General features: G+C 38.8%; 1 protein-coding gene across 1 annotated transcript in view; it reads right to left on the reverse strand.

The window, feature by feature from the left end:
* Window positions 1-13,878, reverse strand: part of LOC138165260 (leptin receptor-like) — a 94,847-nt gene that overhangs the window by 28,716 nt on the left and 52,253 nt on the right. Inside the window, exons 11-12 of the mRNA XM_069093398.1 lie at window positions 10,004-10,203; window positions 4,121-4,269 (exon numbers count right to left, since the gene is read on the reverse strand). Coding sequence (XP_068949499.1) covers window positions 4,121-4,269; window positions 10,004-10,203 — 349 coding nt within the window. The remainder of the gene's footprint in view (window positions 1-4,120; window positions 4,270-10,003; window positions 10,204-13,878) is intronic.

The raw sequence follows: 13,878 nt of genomic DNA on the forward strand, positions 1-13,878 counted from the left end.
TTTTAAGAAATTGGGGTTAAGTAACTTGCTCAAGGTTACACGGCCAGGTGTTTCTGGATGGGTGCTAAGTATCTGAGCCCGGATTCGATCCCAGGTCTCCCGACTCTGGGGATGGTGCTCTTACTCACTGCACCACCTGGCCACCCCTCCATGTGTTTTCTTGGGCCATCAAAGGGTTGCTTGGAGGCTCTAGTGAGATAATGTATCCAGGTCACTATATCACTATGTAACAGTGGCTATTATGATTACAGAATATTTCCTGACCATGGCATACTGATAAGATAAGTTGAAATCTAGCTAAATATTCTTCTTTCTTTTTTTTTTTATCATATTAACTAAGGGTCTATCAATTTTATTGCTTTTTTTCATAGTTTCAAGTTTTGGTATGTAGTCTCATTATTGTCATTCTCTTCAATAAAGTTACTGATTGTTTCTATAATTTTTAATTTGACCCACTCATTCTTTAGGATTAAATTGTTTAGTTTCCAATTCGTTTTCAGTCTATCTTTCCACAGCCCTTTATTGCATATGATTTTTATTGCATCATGATCTTAGAATGATGAATTTAATATTTCTGCCTTTCTGCACTGAATTGTGAGGTTTTATGCTCTAGTACATGGTCAATATTTGTGTATGTGCCATGTACTGCAGAGAAGAAGGTATATTCCTTTTTATCCCCATTCAGTTATCTCCAGAGATCTATCATATCTAGCCTCTCTAAAATTGTATTCACCTCCTTAACTTCTCTCTTGTTTATTTTGAGGTTAGACTTATCAAGTTCAGAGAGAGGGAGATTAAGGTCCCCCACTAGTATAGTTTTGCTATCTATTTCTTCCTCTAATTCCCTTAACATCTCCTCTAGGAATTTGGATGCTATACCACTTGGTGCATGCATGTTAAGTAATGATATTTCTCCATTGTCAATGGTGCCTTTTAGCAGCAAATAATTTCCTTCCTTATCTCTTTTATTTAGATCAACTTTTGCTTTTGCTTTATTTGAGATAAGTATTGCTACCCCTGCTTTTTTTTTACTTTAGCTGAAGTATAATATATTCTACTCCAGCCTTTTACCTTTACCCTGTCAGTATCCCCTTGTTTCAAATGTGTTTCTTGTAGACAGCATATTGTAGGATTATGGTTTTTAATCCATTCTGCTATCTGCCTCCATCTTATGGGAGAGTTCATCCCATTCACATTCACAGTAATGATTATTATATATCTCTTTCCCTCCATCCTACTCCTTGTTTACCTTTTTATGTATTTTTTGAGTCTTGTAATTGGAGATCAAGTTTTCCATTGAGCTCTGGCTTTTTCATCAGGAAAGTCTGGAAGTCCCTTATTTCATTAAATGACCATCTCCTTGCCTGAAAGATTATGCTCTGTTTTGCCGGGTAGTTGATCCTTATTTGCAGTCCTAGCTCTTTTGTCTTACAGAATATCAAGTTTCAATCCCTCCAATTTTTAATGTAGCACCTGTTAGGTCCTGTGTAATCCTGACTGTAGTTCCAGTATATTTGAATTGTTTCTTTTTGGCTGCTTGCAGTATTTTCTCCTTAACCTTGTAACTCTGGAATTTGGCTACCATATTTCTTGGAGTTTTCAATTTGGGATCTCTTTCAGGAGGAGTCTGGTGAATTCTTTTGATAACTATTTTACCTTCTGATTCTAGGACTTCAGGACAGTTTTCTTTGACAATCTCTTGGAGGATGTTGTCCAGGTTGCTTTTTTCATCATGGCTTTCTGGTAGACCAATAATTCTTAGGTTATCTCTCCTGGATCTGTTCTCCAGGTCAGCTCTTTTTCCAGTACGATATTTTACACATTCTTCTAATTTTTCAATCTTCATGTTTTGCTTGACTCTTGGTGCATCATAGAGTCCTGAGCTTTGATTTGACTGATTCTAATTTTTAATGAATTACTTTCTTCAGTTATTTTTGGAGGTCCTTTTTTAGGGAGGTATTTTCTCCAGTTAGATTTTTTAACTTCCTGTCCCAGTTCACAAACTTTAATTTTTAAGGATTTGTTTTCTTCAGTGAGACTTTTTACCAATTTGGTCACTGTAAATTTAAATTTATCTTTTACCTCTCTAATTTGGCTTTTTAAATCTTTCTTGAGCTCCTCCAAGAATGCTTTTTGGGCTTGAGACCAGTTCATATTTCCTTCTGTGGTCTCAAGTGCTAGCATAGAGTCCATGTTTTCCTCTGTATTTAGTTGTTCTTGCTTGCTATAATAAGCTCAGATCTATTTTCTTGCCTTTTCCTTCTTCTCAACTTCCTTCTTTCCCATTGTGATTTACTATTTCCTAATTTCTCAGGCTGGGAGCTAAGGGCCTGGTTGTTGACTTTGTGTGCTGTAGACTCTGAGTGTGTAAACTGAGGCCAAGGCCAGGATTCTCAGTGTTTCCCTTGAGTTACCCTGAGGCCTACAGAGTTACCTGTGGGGGAGGGGTGGTCTGGACACTTCAGCTTTCTGTCTCTGTGCTCCTGGGCTGCAGCTCAGGCAGGCTCAGCAGCTGGTGGCTGGCAGCACTGGTGTCTGCAGAGTCCCCTGGTGGTGCTAAGGTCCACCTGGGCTTGTGTTGTTAGTGTTTGCTGGCTCCACCACCCTGGGCATTGGGAGCTCTTGCTGGTCAGGTGAGGTGGGGCTTGTTGGGAACCCTCCCAGCCTTCACTTCAGACTCCTTACTGCCTCAGTTACACCCTTTCTCCTAAGCATGACTCCTAAGCCTGAGGCTATTTCTGCTATTTCAGGTTTTTACTCTGGGTGGAATATTTATCTCTGGGTTTTCTAGGTCAGGAAGAGGGAATTGGAGTATCTAGAGTTTACTTTGCCATCTCAACTTCTGGAAAATCAGGTAGGTGATTTTTAAATTTCCAAGATGTGGGGTGATAGCCCCAGGAGAAGCTTCTGTCTCTGCTGCAGGCCCTGAGCTTTCTCTTACCCAGCTCCATCAGATCCTCCTGTCCCTTAGTGAGATGCTGGTGCGATGGCTGTGAATCGCCCTTGGGGTGGGTGAGTCTGCTGGCTGGGGCCCCTTCTCAATCTGCTGTGCGGTAGTCTGCTCTCTAATCCACACTGGTCAGCTCTCTAGTCCATGCAGGTGCTGCCCCTGCGTGCTCCGAGCTCCTCCTGCTCAGACCCACGTGGCCATTTTCCTGGGCTCAATTCTGCCATGCTCTGTATCCCAGTGGATTCTGTCACTCTAAAATCTGTTCAGATTCACTTTTTAAAGTTTAGTGATGGGATTCACAGGGGAGCTTAGAAAAGTTGCTATTTTCATTCCACCATCTTGGCTCAACCAATCTAGCTAAATATTAATAGAATTGGAAGAGACCCCAAAATATTTTGAATTATTCTCAGACCACATGGAAGATAGATTAGAATTCATTCAGTCAATAGTAAAGTTCTTTGCCAGTTCTGGTCATTCAGTAATTGGACATAAACCAATACATAGCATGGGATGATTAATAGGAACAGGACCTTTGACTTCGTTGGTCCAGGAAACTCCTTAAATGAGGAAATTCCCTCTATAAATGTAGATCAGTAACTTCTCTGAAATTTAGAGCCTGAGAAAGTGGCCTGAGGACTAAGGGCTGAGGAGGACTGAGAGGTTCCTGACTTGCCTAGGGACAACCAGTCAGCATCTGTCAAGACTTAAATCCAGCTTTTCCCGATTCTGAAGTTCTTCTTCTGCTGTTCTGTGGTGCCTCTTGGTACATAGTAGGTGCTTAATAAATGCTTTTTGACTAATTTTGTTCATTAGTCCCTCAGTCTCTCCACTGTGCCTCACTGCCTCAGTATAATGAACCAAGTTGATAGATGTGATATATAATATAATATTGTATATAATACTTAGATTTCTAGGTGTTTAGCTATCAGTTTAGATTGAGCTGTTTACTTTTGCAGAAATCCCCTGAAATCACATAGAATACATTCTTTCTTTTTCTTACAGAAATAAATATTATTCAATAATATTAAATATTTCAATGATGAATAAATTAAACATTATTTAAGTATGTTACTATCAAGGAAGATTAATTATGTGTACTAATGTTCAACAGTATTTCTTAATCAAACAAAACAAAACCAAGAAACTAGTTCCGATAGCAAATAATGATACCTTCCATCGTTCTCCGTGGCCATTTACAGCATAACGAACTTGAAACTGAAGTTTATTCTCTGGCAAGACTGGCCTTCTCCAGCTCACATTCAAAAAGCCAGTTGTGACCATAATTTCTGCATTCACTCTGGAGGGAGGCAGTGGTTTTACTAGAAATTTGAAGATAGTTTCCATTATTGACATTATAAGAAATGTCGAATCTATATATACAAAGAAACAGCCAATGCATTGAGTTAGTTTCTGAGGAGTCATTTTAAATGGGCCAGTTCCAGCCATCACTAATGAAAATAAATTGCTATAGAAATGCTGGTAAGAGGCTTTTTTCTCTTTCCCATACATTGGTTGTCCTTCTTCCAGTCACACACACACACAGACACACACACACACTTCCACAAACTCACATTTTTGTGTGTGTATGTATGTATGTATGTATGTATGAGAGGCCTTTGAAAGTCTAGCATCTAATCACAGAAAAGAGTTGGACAATGAGATGTTAAATTAAGAATGGAAGATTTGTTCAGAACAAAAAGTGTCTTTATGAGGTACAAATTAGTCCCTTGAATGAGTCAGAAAGGAAACAATGTAAGAGCATGTAAAATAATAGATCACATTTCCAGCATAACCTCTAAAAGTCAATTATCTAAGTCCAAAAAATAGGCTGAAAGAGAAACTCACCTCCTGATGGAACTAGAGAAAGGGAAGCTGGAAGAAGTCACAAAGGGCTGAGAGTGGAAATGTAGATAGGGTTAACTGCCCCAAAAGGAAAACTGCCCAACTGAGGAGGCCGACATACTTGGGCCTATTGAGAGTGAGTATGTTGGTACAGAAGGCCAGTATCTAATTTACACTACATAGCCTGAGGTCCTGGTCCTCTATCTCCTCTCTCCCCTAGAGTTCCTTAAGAAGAGGCAAGAGTCTTTTCTCCTAGGCTTGGAGATGACAGAGGGGAGAGGAATTGTTTACATTTCTTTATTTTAAATGTCCCCTTTTATCTTAAGCAGTGCTAACCACCAGCATTTGTTTGTTGGGGATATGTTTCCTGAAGATGAAGTTGAAAGGAAGCTACTGAGGCGGGCCAGATCACATCCCTAGAGAAGAAAAGGACATAGTCCATCAGGGAGTTATCTTGCCAGCAGTGGGGTCTGCAGCTGGCAGTTTGGGGCTAACAAAAATAAAGAAGAGAATGGAGGACAGGCAATCAAAATTCCCCAAGAGGAAGGATGGAGTGTTTGTTTGAGGAACAGCCCAGAGGCAGGTGCTACAGGATGAAAGAGTAAGAGGAATGGAAATCTTGGTGACAGGGGTTGGTTATGAAGGGTTTCAAGTGGCAAACAGCATTTTCTATTTTATCCTATTTCTATTTTATTCAGGTGATAGGGAGCCACTAGAATTTATTGAGTAGGGAGGAAGGGTGACATTGTTGGACTTGTGACTTTGGATTGCATGGAGAAACATAGACGAGGCAATTATTTTCTTATTTTCATTTCTTTTCCTTCTTTCCTTTTTCTTTTTTTTTCTTTTTTGCCAGGGCTCTTTTGATCTCTGTCTTGGCAATACTTTTATATCAGGCAAACTTCATTATGAGATGGGAAAAGATTCAATGTCTTCACTTCAGACCACTTTCAGATCCAATAGCTTAAGTATGCAAGGATGAAAGATGAAGTCGTTATGATTGGTTGTAAAGCTTGTTCTCATTTTTATTCAAGCCAGTTTTGATGACTTTTAGTTCTGGAGGCCTTTTGGGGATTGTGAATTCATTTTCCAGTTCAGAGAAGCTTATGGGTCCCTTTCCAAAAGAGTGTTTTTAATGTATAAAATAAAATATACAGGCTTATGAAGAAAATGATTTCTATTAGAATTATCAAAGTTAGTATATACAAATATAGTCTACAAATACAAATATTATATACAGATATAAATATTTGTAGCTTTTGTTGATGGGGTAGCTAGGTGGTGCAATGGTTGGAGTGCCAGGCCTGGAGTCTGGAAGACTCATCTCTAGGAGTTCAAATCCGGCCTCAGACACTTCCTAGCTGTGTGACCCTGGGCAAGTCACTTAACCCTGTTTGACTCAGTTTTTTCATCTGCAAAACAAGCTCGAGAAGGAAGTGGCAAACCACTCCAGTATCTTTGCCAAACAAAGGGGGAGGGGGTCATAAACAGTCAGATATGACTGAAATGACTAAACAACAATAACAATAAAATGTACATGTATATTACATTACATATATACAATATAGTTGAAACATAGTATCAAAGTGCATATACACATAATTATATAGAAATTTGTTGCATGTAATTATATAATAATACATAACATATGTATATATTATCCAATAAATAATAATACCAATCCTATAACAAAATAAAATTTATATATACATATATAAATGCACACAAAAGCAGATACATGTATACAAACATATGTATGTGTATATGTGCATACATCATGCATACATGCAAACATACATGCACACATACATTCAGAAGTTCACAAATCCCAGGTCAAGAATTCCCACTTCCATCAACTGAGGCTGAGCTAGTACTGGTAAGTCTTCTCTTCCACTTACCAAATTCTAACTCGGGTGGTTTCTGTCTATTGTAATGCATGGTTGTAACCAGAGGTCACAGTCATAGAACAGTGGATCTGAGGCTTGGGAAATCTGTCTCCAAATCCTGCCCAGATACTATTAGTTGTGTGACATTGAACAAGTCACTTAACTTTCCACCTCAGTTTCCTCATCTATAAAATGAGGATAAAAATAGCACCTACTTCACCGGATGATTATTAGGATAAAATGAAGTAACATGTCAAAAGTGGCTTACAAAACTTTGGGTACTATATAAATGCCAGCTTCCATCATAATAATTAATTGTTGCTATTATTATCTCTTCCAGAAGGATAAAATGACACTATATCAAATACTTTTCTAAAATCTACTGTATTTTCATGACTACCAGTCCAGCAACCCTGTCCATAAGAGGAATATATCGATCAATAAACATTTATTAAATCCCCACTATGTGCCAAGCACTATCCTAAGTGCTTGGAAATGGAGTTAGTCTGGCATGACCTTTTCTTGATGAGTATAGGCTGGTTCTTTGTGATTGGTGCTTCCTTTTCAAAAGCAATCTCTTTAATGATACATCCTAAAGTTTGCCAGAAATCAAAATCAAGCTCACTAGTTTATGGGTTGTAGAGTCTACTTTTTTTTTTTTTTTTTTTTTTTTTTTTTAGAAAATTGGGACATTTGCCCTGCTCTAGTTCTGTAGGGCTGATCCTGTTTTGCAAGACCTTTCAAATATCATTGATAGTAGCTCTTGTCTGGTCTTTCAGTACTCTCCAATATAACTTATCTGGACAAATTACTTGAATTCATCAAAAGTAACTAGTTACATATTTACTTTAACTCTTCCTTTTATCTTGGATATTGACTTTTTGTTAGGTGCTTTCTTCTCCTTCCAATTCACAGACCATTCTCCTTGGCAGAGAAAAAGAACTAAAAGAAATACCTGAGCCCTTAGTGACTGTGAATTCTCTCTGTCATCAGCTGCCATAACAGTCTTAATTATGTAGTTATGAATGTATTTACTTATATCAGTGTAATAGTAATGGAATATAAAGATCCCCCTGTATTGGCTTGGTTTTCAAATTGATTGTGTTAAAACCCAGAGTTTGTAAATCCCACTTGTGGGATGGACTTGTTGACATGAAAAGAGAGAGCTGAACTGGGAGGAGCTGGTGACATAAATTTAGAGAAACACAAGAAAAGAGAGAGGCAGAAGCACTTTTTGGAAGCAGCATCTTGGAGGCAGAGAGAGACTGAGAGGATTGCTGAGGGCCACTTTGAATTGCCCAGGACTTGTGAGAGCTGCCACCCACAGCTGCCAAGGACTGAGGAGACATGGCTGTTATGCTGGTATTTTGTCTGTTTGTTTTGATGTTGTTTTGCCAGATTTGTCCACTAGTGAAGGACAGTCCTGTTGTTGCAGAGTCTGGGAACCTTGCTGTTGGTTCAGAAGCCCTGAAGAAGGATTTTCTTGTTGTATATTTACAGAAATACTGGAAGGGGGTTTTGCTAATGTTTTCAGGGGTCCTAGGACTGTTCTGCAGACAGAGAATGAATTAATGAAGACTCTGGCAATGTATCTTGTGGCCTTGCTAAGCTTTGTCTCCCCAAGGAACAAAGATTGCTGAGAACTTGCCTTGTGTCAAGATGAAGAAAAGACCTCCATTTGGGTATTAAATGATGTGCTTAAGCTTGTTGTAACTCTGGGATAGATTCAGTTGTGATCCAAGGGTGAGGAACTTTTGACCTTTTTGTGCTCTGTGATTGAACAAATGAATGTACTTTACTTATGATTGGAAACTAATCTCCATTTGAGAAAAGGGGATTTGTGATGGACTAAATGCATGTACAGCCTAGGGGTGGAGTAGTATTTAGAAGAGGGACTTTGTGATTGATTAAATGAATGTATTGTCCAGGGGTGGAGTAGTACTTGATTAAATCACACTTGGGGGTGGTACTTGGAGATTATTGAATCACACTTAGTAAATGCTGTATTTTGAATGATGTCATATGTTGATCTTCTCTGTTCTTAATTTTTCACTGAAACAAATGGAGAGTACCTATGCTGGTATTTTGAACCTTGGGAAGTTGCTTGGCTTGACATTACAATCAGTTTCCCACTCATTTTGGTCTTTGACACGCTGGACATTATTCTTTCAGTACCTTGTTAGTTTTTGTATGCATTTTTCTTATCTTTGTATGGATATGGACTTAACATCTATTGTCCTATCCATCCACTTGCTGCCTTTATAGGGCTTCCCTTTATTCTACTTATGAAAAATGTTATTCTTTTTGTCTTCAGAATTTCCTTCTGGGCAGTTTCTGACTGTTTGGCACCAAGTAGCCAACCTACTGGTGAGAGTTCTCTTCTTACTTAGCCAGGCTTGTCCTGGAACTAAGAGAATCTGTTATCAAAACCCATTCCAGCTTGGAAGGACATTTCAGAGCTTCCACTATGTACTCTTCAAGAACTGAGAGTATGTAGTACATAGAATGTGCTAGAATGGGAGATATGCAGAGAAGAACTGAGCCTAGTACCATTTTATATTTTTAGTGATATAGAAATTTCAGCTGAAATGTATGTATGTGTGTATACATATGCACACACATCTAATATATGTACCTATACATGTAGATGTGAACTAATGTATAGATGGGACATATACATATATTCAATCCAGTTTTATGGGCTAAAATGCTTTATAACATATGAATTGGAAGCAACATGGTAAATTGGAAATTGTAAGCCATTTAGAGTAAGACAACTTGAGTTCAAGTCTCATCCTTTCCACTTTCCACTCATGTATCCTTGAGTAAATCACTTCATTTCTCTGGACCTTAGTTTCCTGGTCTGTAAAATGAGGAGTTTGGACTAGATGCCTTCTAAAGTCCCTCCCAGCTCTAAATCTGTAATAGTATCAATCATCTTGTGAGAAATAATTTAAGGAAACACGCATATACATTGTGTACATGCAAACATATAAAATGCATACGTAAGACAATATGTCTATGCATGAAATGACTAACAAATTTTGTTTTCGGTAATTGATAATCCATCATGTAACATCATGGAAGTAGACCCTTTTCAGCATGAGAAGTGCTATATAATAAGCTGATCCTCTAGGACATGCTGTGCTGGTTTATAGCAAAATAAGACTGTAAAATTTTACCCTCTCATTCTGTTGTGTGAATAGAAAAGAGCTGAGTACAATCAATGATCATCTATTGCCCTTCCACCTGCCACCCTACATCATATCCATCTTAATGGAATATTCCAGATAAAGGAATACACACATAAAACAACATGACCTACCTACAGAATCTGGAACAATGCACGTTGGGGGAGATTCAAGTGACCCCAAAGAGTGCATGATCTGTATCCACATGGTGTACCCAGAGAGAAGAAATATGGGCTGAAAGATGCATTCATAAAAGCCATCCTTCTGTAAATGACAGTCTTTGGGGTCCGAGGCATGATGAGTAGTTGGAAAGTCAGAACAATACAGGCTGCTCCTTAAAAGGTATAAAAGCAATCAATTAGGACCCTTCTAGGCTACATATTCAATAAAAATAAAAATATTTTTTGAAAAAAACATGAAGGCTACTTTAGAGAAGATCATGTTTCTCATACATTTAAAGGGAAACCAGGCAACCTTCTTCCATTCATTAAATTGATTTTCCAAGGGGAAAGAAACTTTTAAATATCCCAGCTAACATAATCTAACATTTCCTAGTGGAAACATACAATTTTACTGAGTATTTCACATAGGTGAGTAGGGTTGGGCATACAAAAGAAAGAGAACACAATGCCCATATCCTACGAGAGTACACAATGAAAATAAAGACAAGATATACAGATATAAAGGGAACAAACACTAAGAAATCAGTGACAAGCACAACTTTTCATTTTATAAAACATTTACGGGATGCCTGGTAGGCACTAGGAACTGTCCTAGGCACTGGGGATACAAAGTCAAAGGTGAAACGATTCCTACCTTCAAGAAACTTATGCTCTGCTGGTAAGATACACAAAGAAGTGTAAACATAGAAATAAACACAAGGTAGTGGATGGAGGAAGGAGCGCCAGGGCATTAAGAAAAGGATTTTTATAGGAGGGAACAAGGGAGTGAGCCTTGAAGGAAGCACAAGATGCATTTTAGCCAGTAAAAGCGAGGAGGTAGCTAGGTGGGACAGTGGCTAGAATGCTGGATCTGGAGCTGAGTTCTTCTGACTCAGATCATTTTCTGACTCGGATGTTTTCTAGTTGTATGTCTTTGTTTTCGTTTCCTTATCTTTAAAAATGGATATAATAATGGCACCTACCTCCCAGGGTTGTTGCAAAAATCAAATAAGATAATGTTTGTTAAACGCTTTGAAAACCCTAAAGTACTATATAAATGCCAGCTATTATTATTAGGAGAGAGTCATAATAACTAGCTAGTAGAAATTTTTATTTTAATAGCTACATTGTAACATTTTTGTAAGTCATTGCTCAGATTCGGTATTCTTAGAAAATATGCTAATGATCTGCTAACGCTGTATTTTGTGTATATGTCTCGTGTTATTTCTGTCCTTACTTCTTGTTAGTTTGCATCATCATAGGTTGATATCTTCCCTCCCACCTACCTCAATCACTCAGTCCTTTCAAGGAAATTTCCAGGATTAGATTAAAGAAATATAACCCCAGAGATTGATAGGAATTTGTACAATTCATAGATTTGGTTAACAGAAAGTTCCCTGTCTCCAGGAAGAGTCAAATACATTAGTAAGCATTCATTGAGTACCTAGGAAGTACCAAGAACCATGCAGATCTGTGCCTAAGAAAGTCTTTGTTCTCAAGATGCTTACAACTTAGCAATGGACAAAGACCTCAGACCCATGAAAACAGGATTTTAAATGATAGGCTGAAAGGGAGTGAGGCATAGTGGATAGACAATCAGCCTTGGATTCAAGAAGATGTGTATTTAAGGCCAGCCTCAGACATATACTAGTTCTATGACCATGGCAAAGTCACTTAGGGTCTCAGTGCCCCTACGCAACCCCCAAAATCAATGAATTAAAGAAAAGGTGCATTATATCCTCTGGTAGAGGGGAAGTTTCCTTCCTTGGAGGTTCCTAACCCACAGATCTGAGTGAAAGGAGAAGAAAAGTGGCAAATGACCTCCACATGGACTATTGGGGAGAGAGATGATGGTTACTCCACCAGCTAACAGTCTCTCAACGTGTTTGCATAATAATGGACATTCATATAGCACTTTAAATTTAGAAAATCATTTTATATATGTTATCTCATTTGATTCTCTCAATAACCCTGAGAGGCATAGACATTACAAGTATACTTATGATTCCGTCAATGTGCATTGTTATTCCCATTTTAGAGATGAAGAAACAGAAACTCAAAGAAATTAAATGCCTTTCCCATGATCATACAACTGGTAAATGTCAGGGGTGGCATATGGATGAGAATCACCAAACTTTAGAGATGGAAGGAAATCTTAGCAGCCTCTAGTTCAATCCACACCAGAAAAGGAAAACTGCACAATGTGCCCAAAGTGGAGTCTCTCTAGGCACCTCAAGAATACTTCCACAATGGGGAGGGAGAAATTACTGTCTCTCCAGGCAACTCCTTCCACTTTGGGCAAACTCTGATTGCTAGCTTTTCTTGACCTCAAACTTATTTGCCTCTTGGCATCTTCAAAGATGGAGCTTAGTTCTGCTCTCAAAGCAAAAACATTGTCTTTGCACAGAACAGTCTTCCAAATACTTGGACCCACTATCGCACCCTGCCCTGTCCTCCTGCTCACTCTTCTCCTGACTGAATATCAAGTTAAAAAAACATTGATCTCTCTATGGTATGAATTTAAGGTCCTTTTCCATCTTGGTTGCCCTCCTTTGCATGTTCCTCAGCTTTCCAATGTCCTTCCTAAACTCTGGCATGAAAAACTGTACACAAGTACCTAGTTGTTTTCTTACCAGGGCAACCTAAGATATTAGCTTCTCTGGCTGACACATCACTCTGTTGACTGATGTCTAATGTGAGCTTGTGATCCACTAAAACCCCAAGATCTTCTTCAGATAGACTACTATCTAACCATACATAATTAATCTTGTAAAGTTGGGGTTTTTTAACCCAAGTGTAAGACTTTATTTGACCAATTTGTTAGTTATTTGACCGATGTTAAATCTCATGCTACTAACTTCAGTCTAAAGTTCTAGCTTAAATAGGAGCCCAACTCTGTTGTAAAGTGTGCTAGCTCTTCTCCCCAGGTTGGTGCTATCTGAGAGATTTGATGAGGACCTGGAACTGGAACTCATTCCTTCTTTCTGTCCTTGTCAGATCCCTCAAGCACACACATTTCTTATTTATCAAGCCTATGCCCAATCTCAAGATTCTGCTAAACAATTGCCAGCCACAGAGATGGAGCACCCGCATGGTCCCCATTACAAGCAGCACTGCACAGGACATGGTTGGATTATGGGCTTCTTTGATTTTCTGGAACTGCCAGGATAGCTCATGACTATCTGACTAAACCTAGCATCTCTGTTCTTTCCTGTAAAGCTCACTGGATGGGCCCCACTCAACATTGGTTATCAGTTTGTATCAAATGCCCTCAGACTGTGAAACTGGAGTTCTTCAATGAAGTGTGGCTCTGGATTCTGGGAATCAATTTCTTCATTTGCAAAATGGAGATAATGATAGCTGTACTACCTACTTCATCTAAGAGTTGTGAGGACCAAATGAGATCACAAAGTAGATAAGGTAGGTTTTGAAATTGTCAGTGTTATCTATTTTTGTTCTGACTATCATGGCAGAGTTGTGGCTGCTAGAGCAGTCCATCTAAAGGGATTTGGGGGTTTTCGTGGACTTAAAAAGTCTTGGGCCAAAGTGTTTATGACAGTGCCGGGCTCATAATCAACATCTGGTCGATGCTTTCCCACTCATTTTCCATTTAGAATCATACATTTAACACTAGACGGGGCCTCAGTGCCATCTAAATCAACCCCTTCATTACACAGATAAGGAAACTAAGTTCTAGGGATTTGAAGGGACAACTTGCCCACAGTCACATGGGCCGGGGGTGGGGGCAGTGCTCTGACTCTCAAACCCATGATCTTCCCACTCTACCACACCATCCTCTTCACCTCAATGCTAACATCCCGAGTGGTTCTGACACCTCGGAAATTTCT

This window comes from Petaurus breviceps, unplaced genomic scaffold (genome assembly GCF_028583685.1).
Source record: "Petaurus breviceps papuanus isolate PSGF00001 unplaced genomic scaffold, PetGlider_PUasm1.0 208, whole genome shotgun sequence".
Lineage (NCBI taxonomy): Eukaryota > Metazoa > Chordata > Mammalia > Diprotodontia > Petauridae > Petaurus > Petaurus breviceps.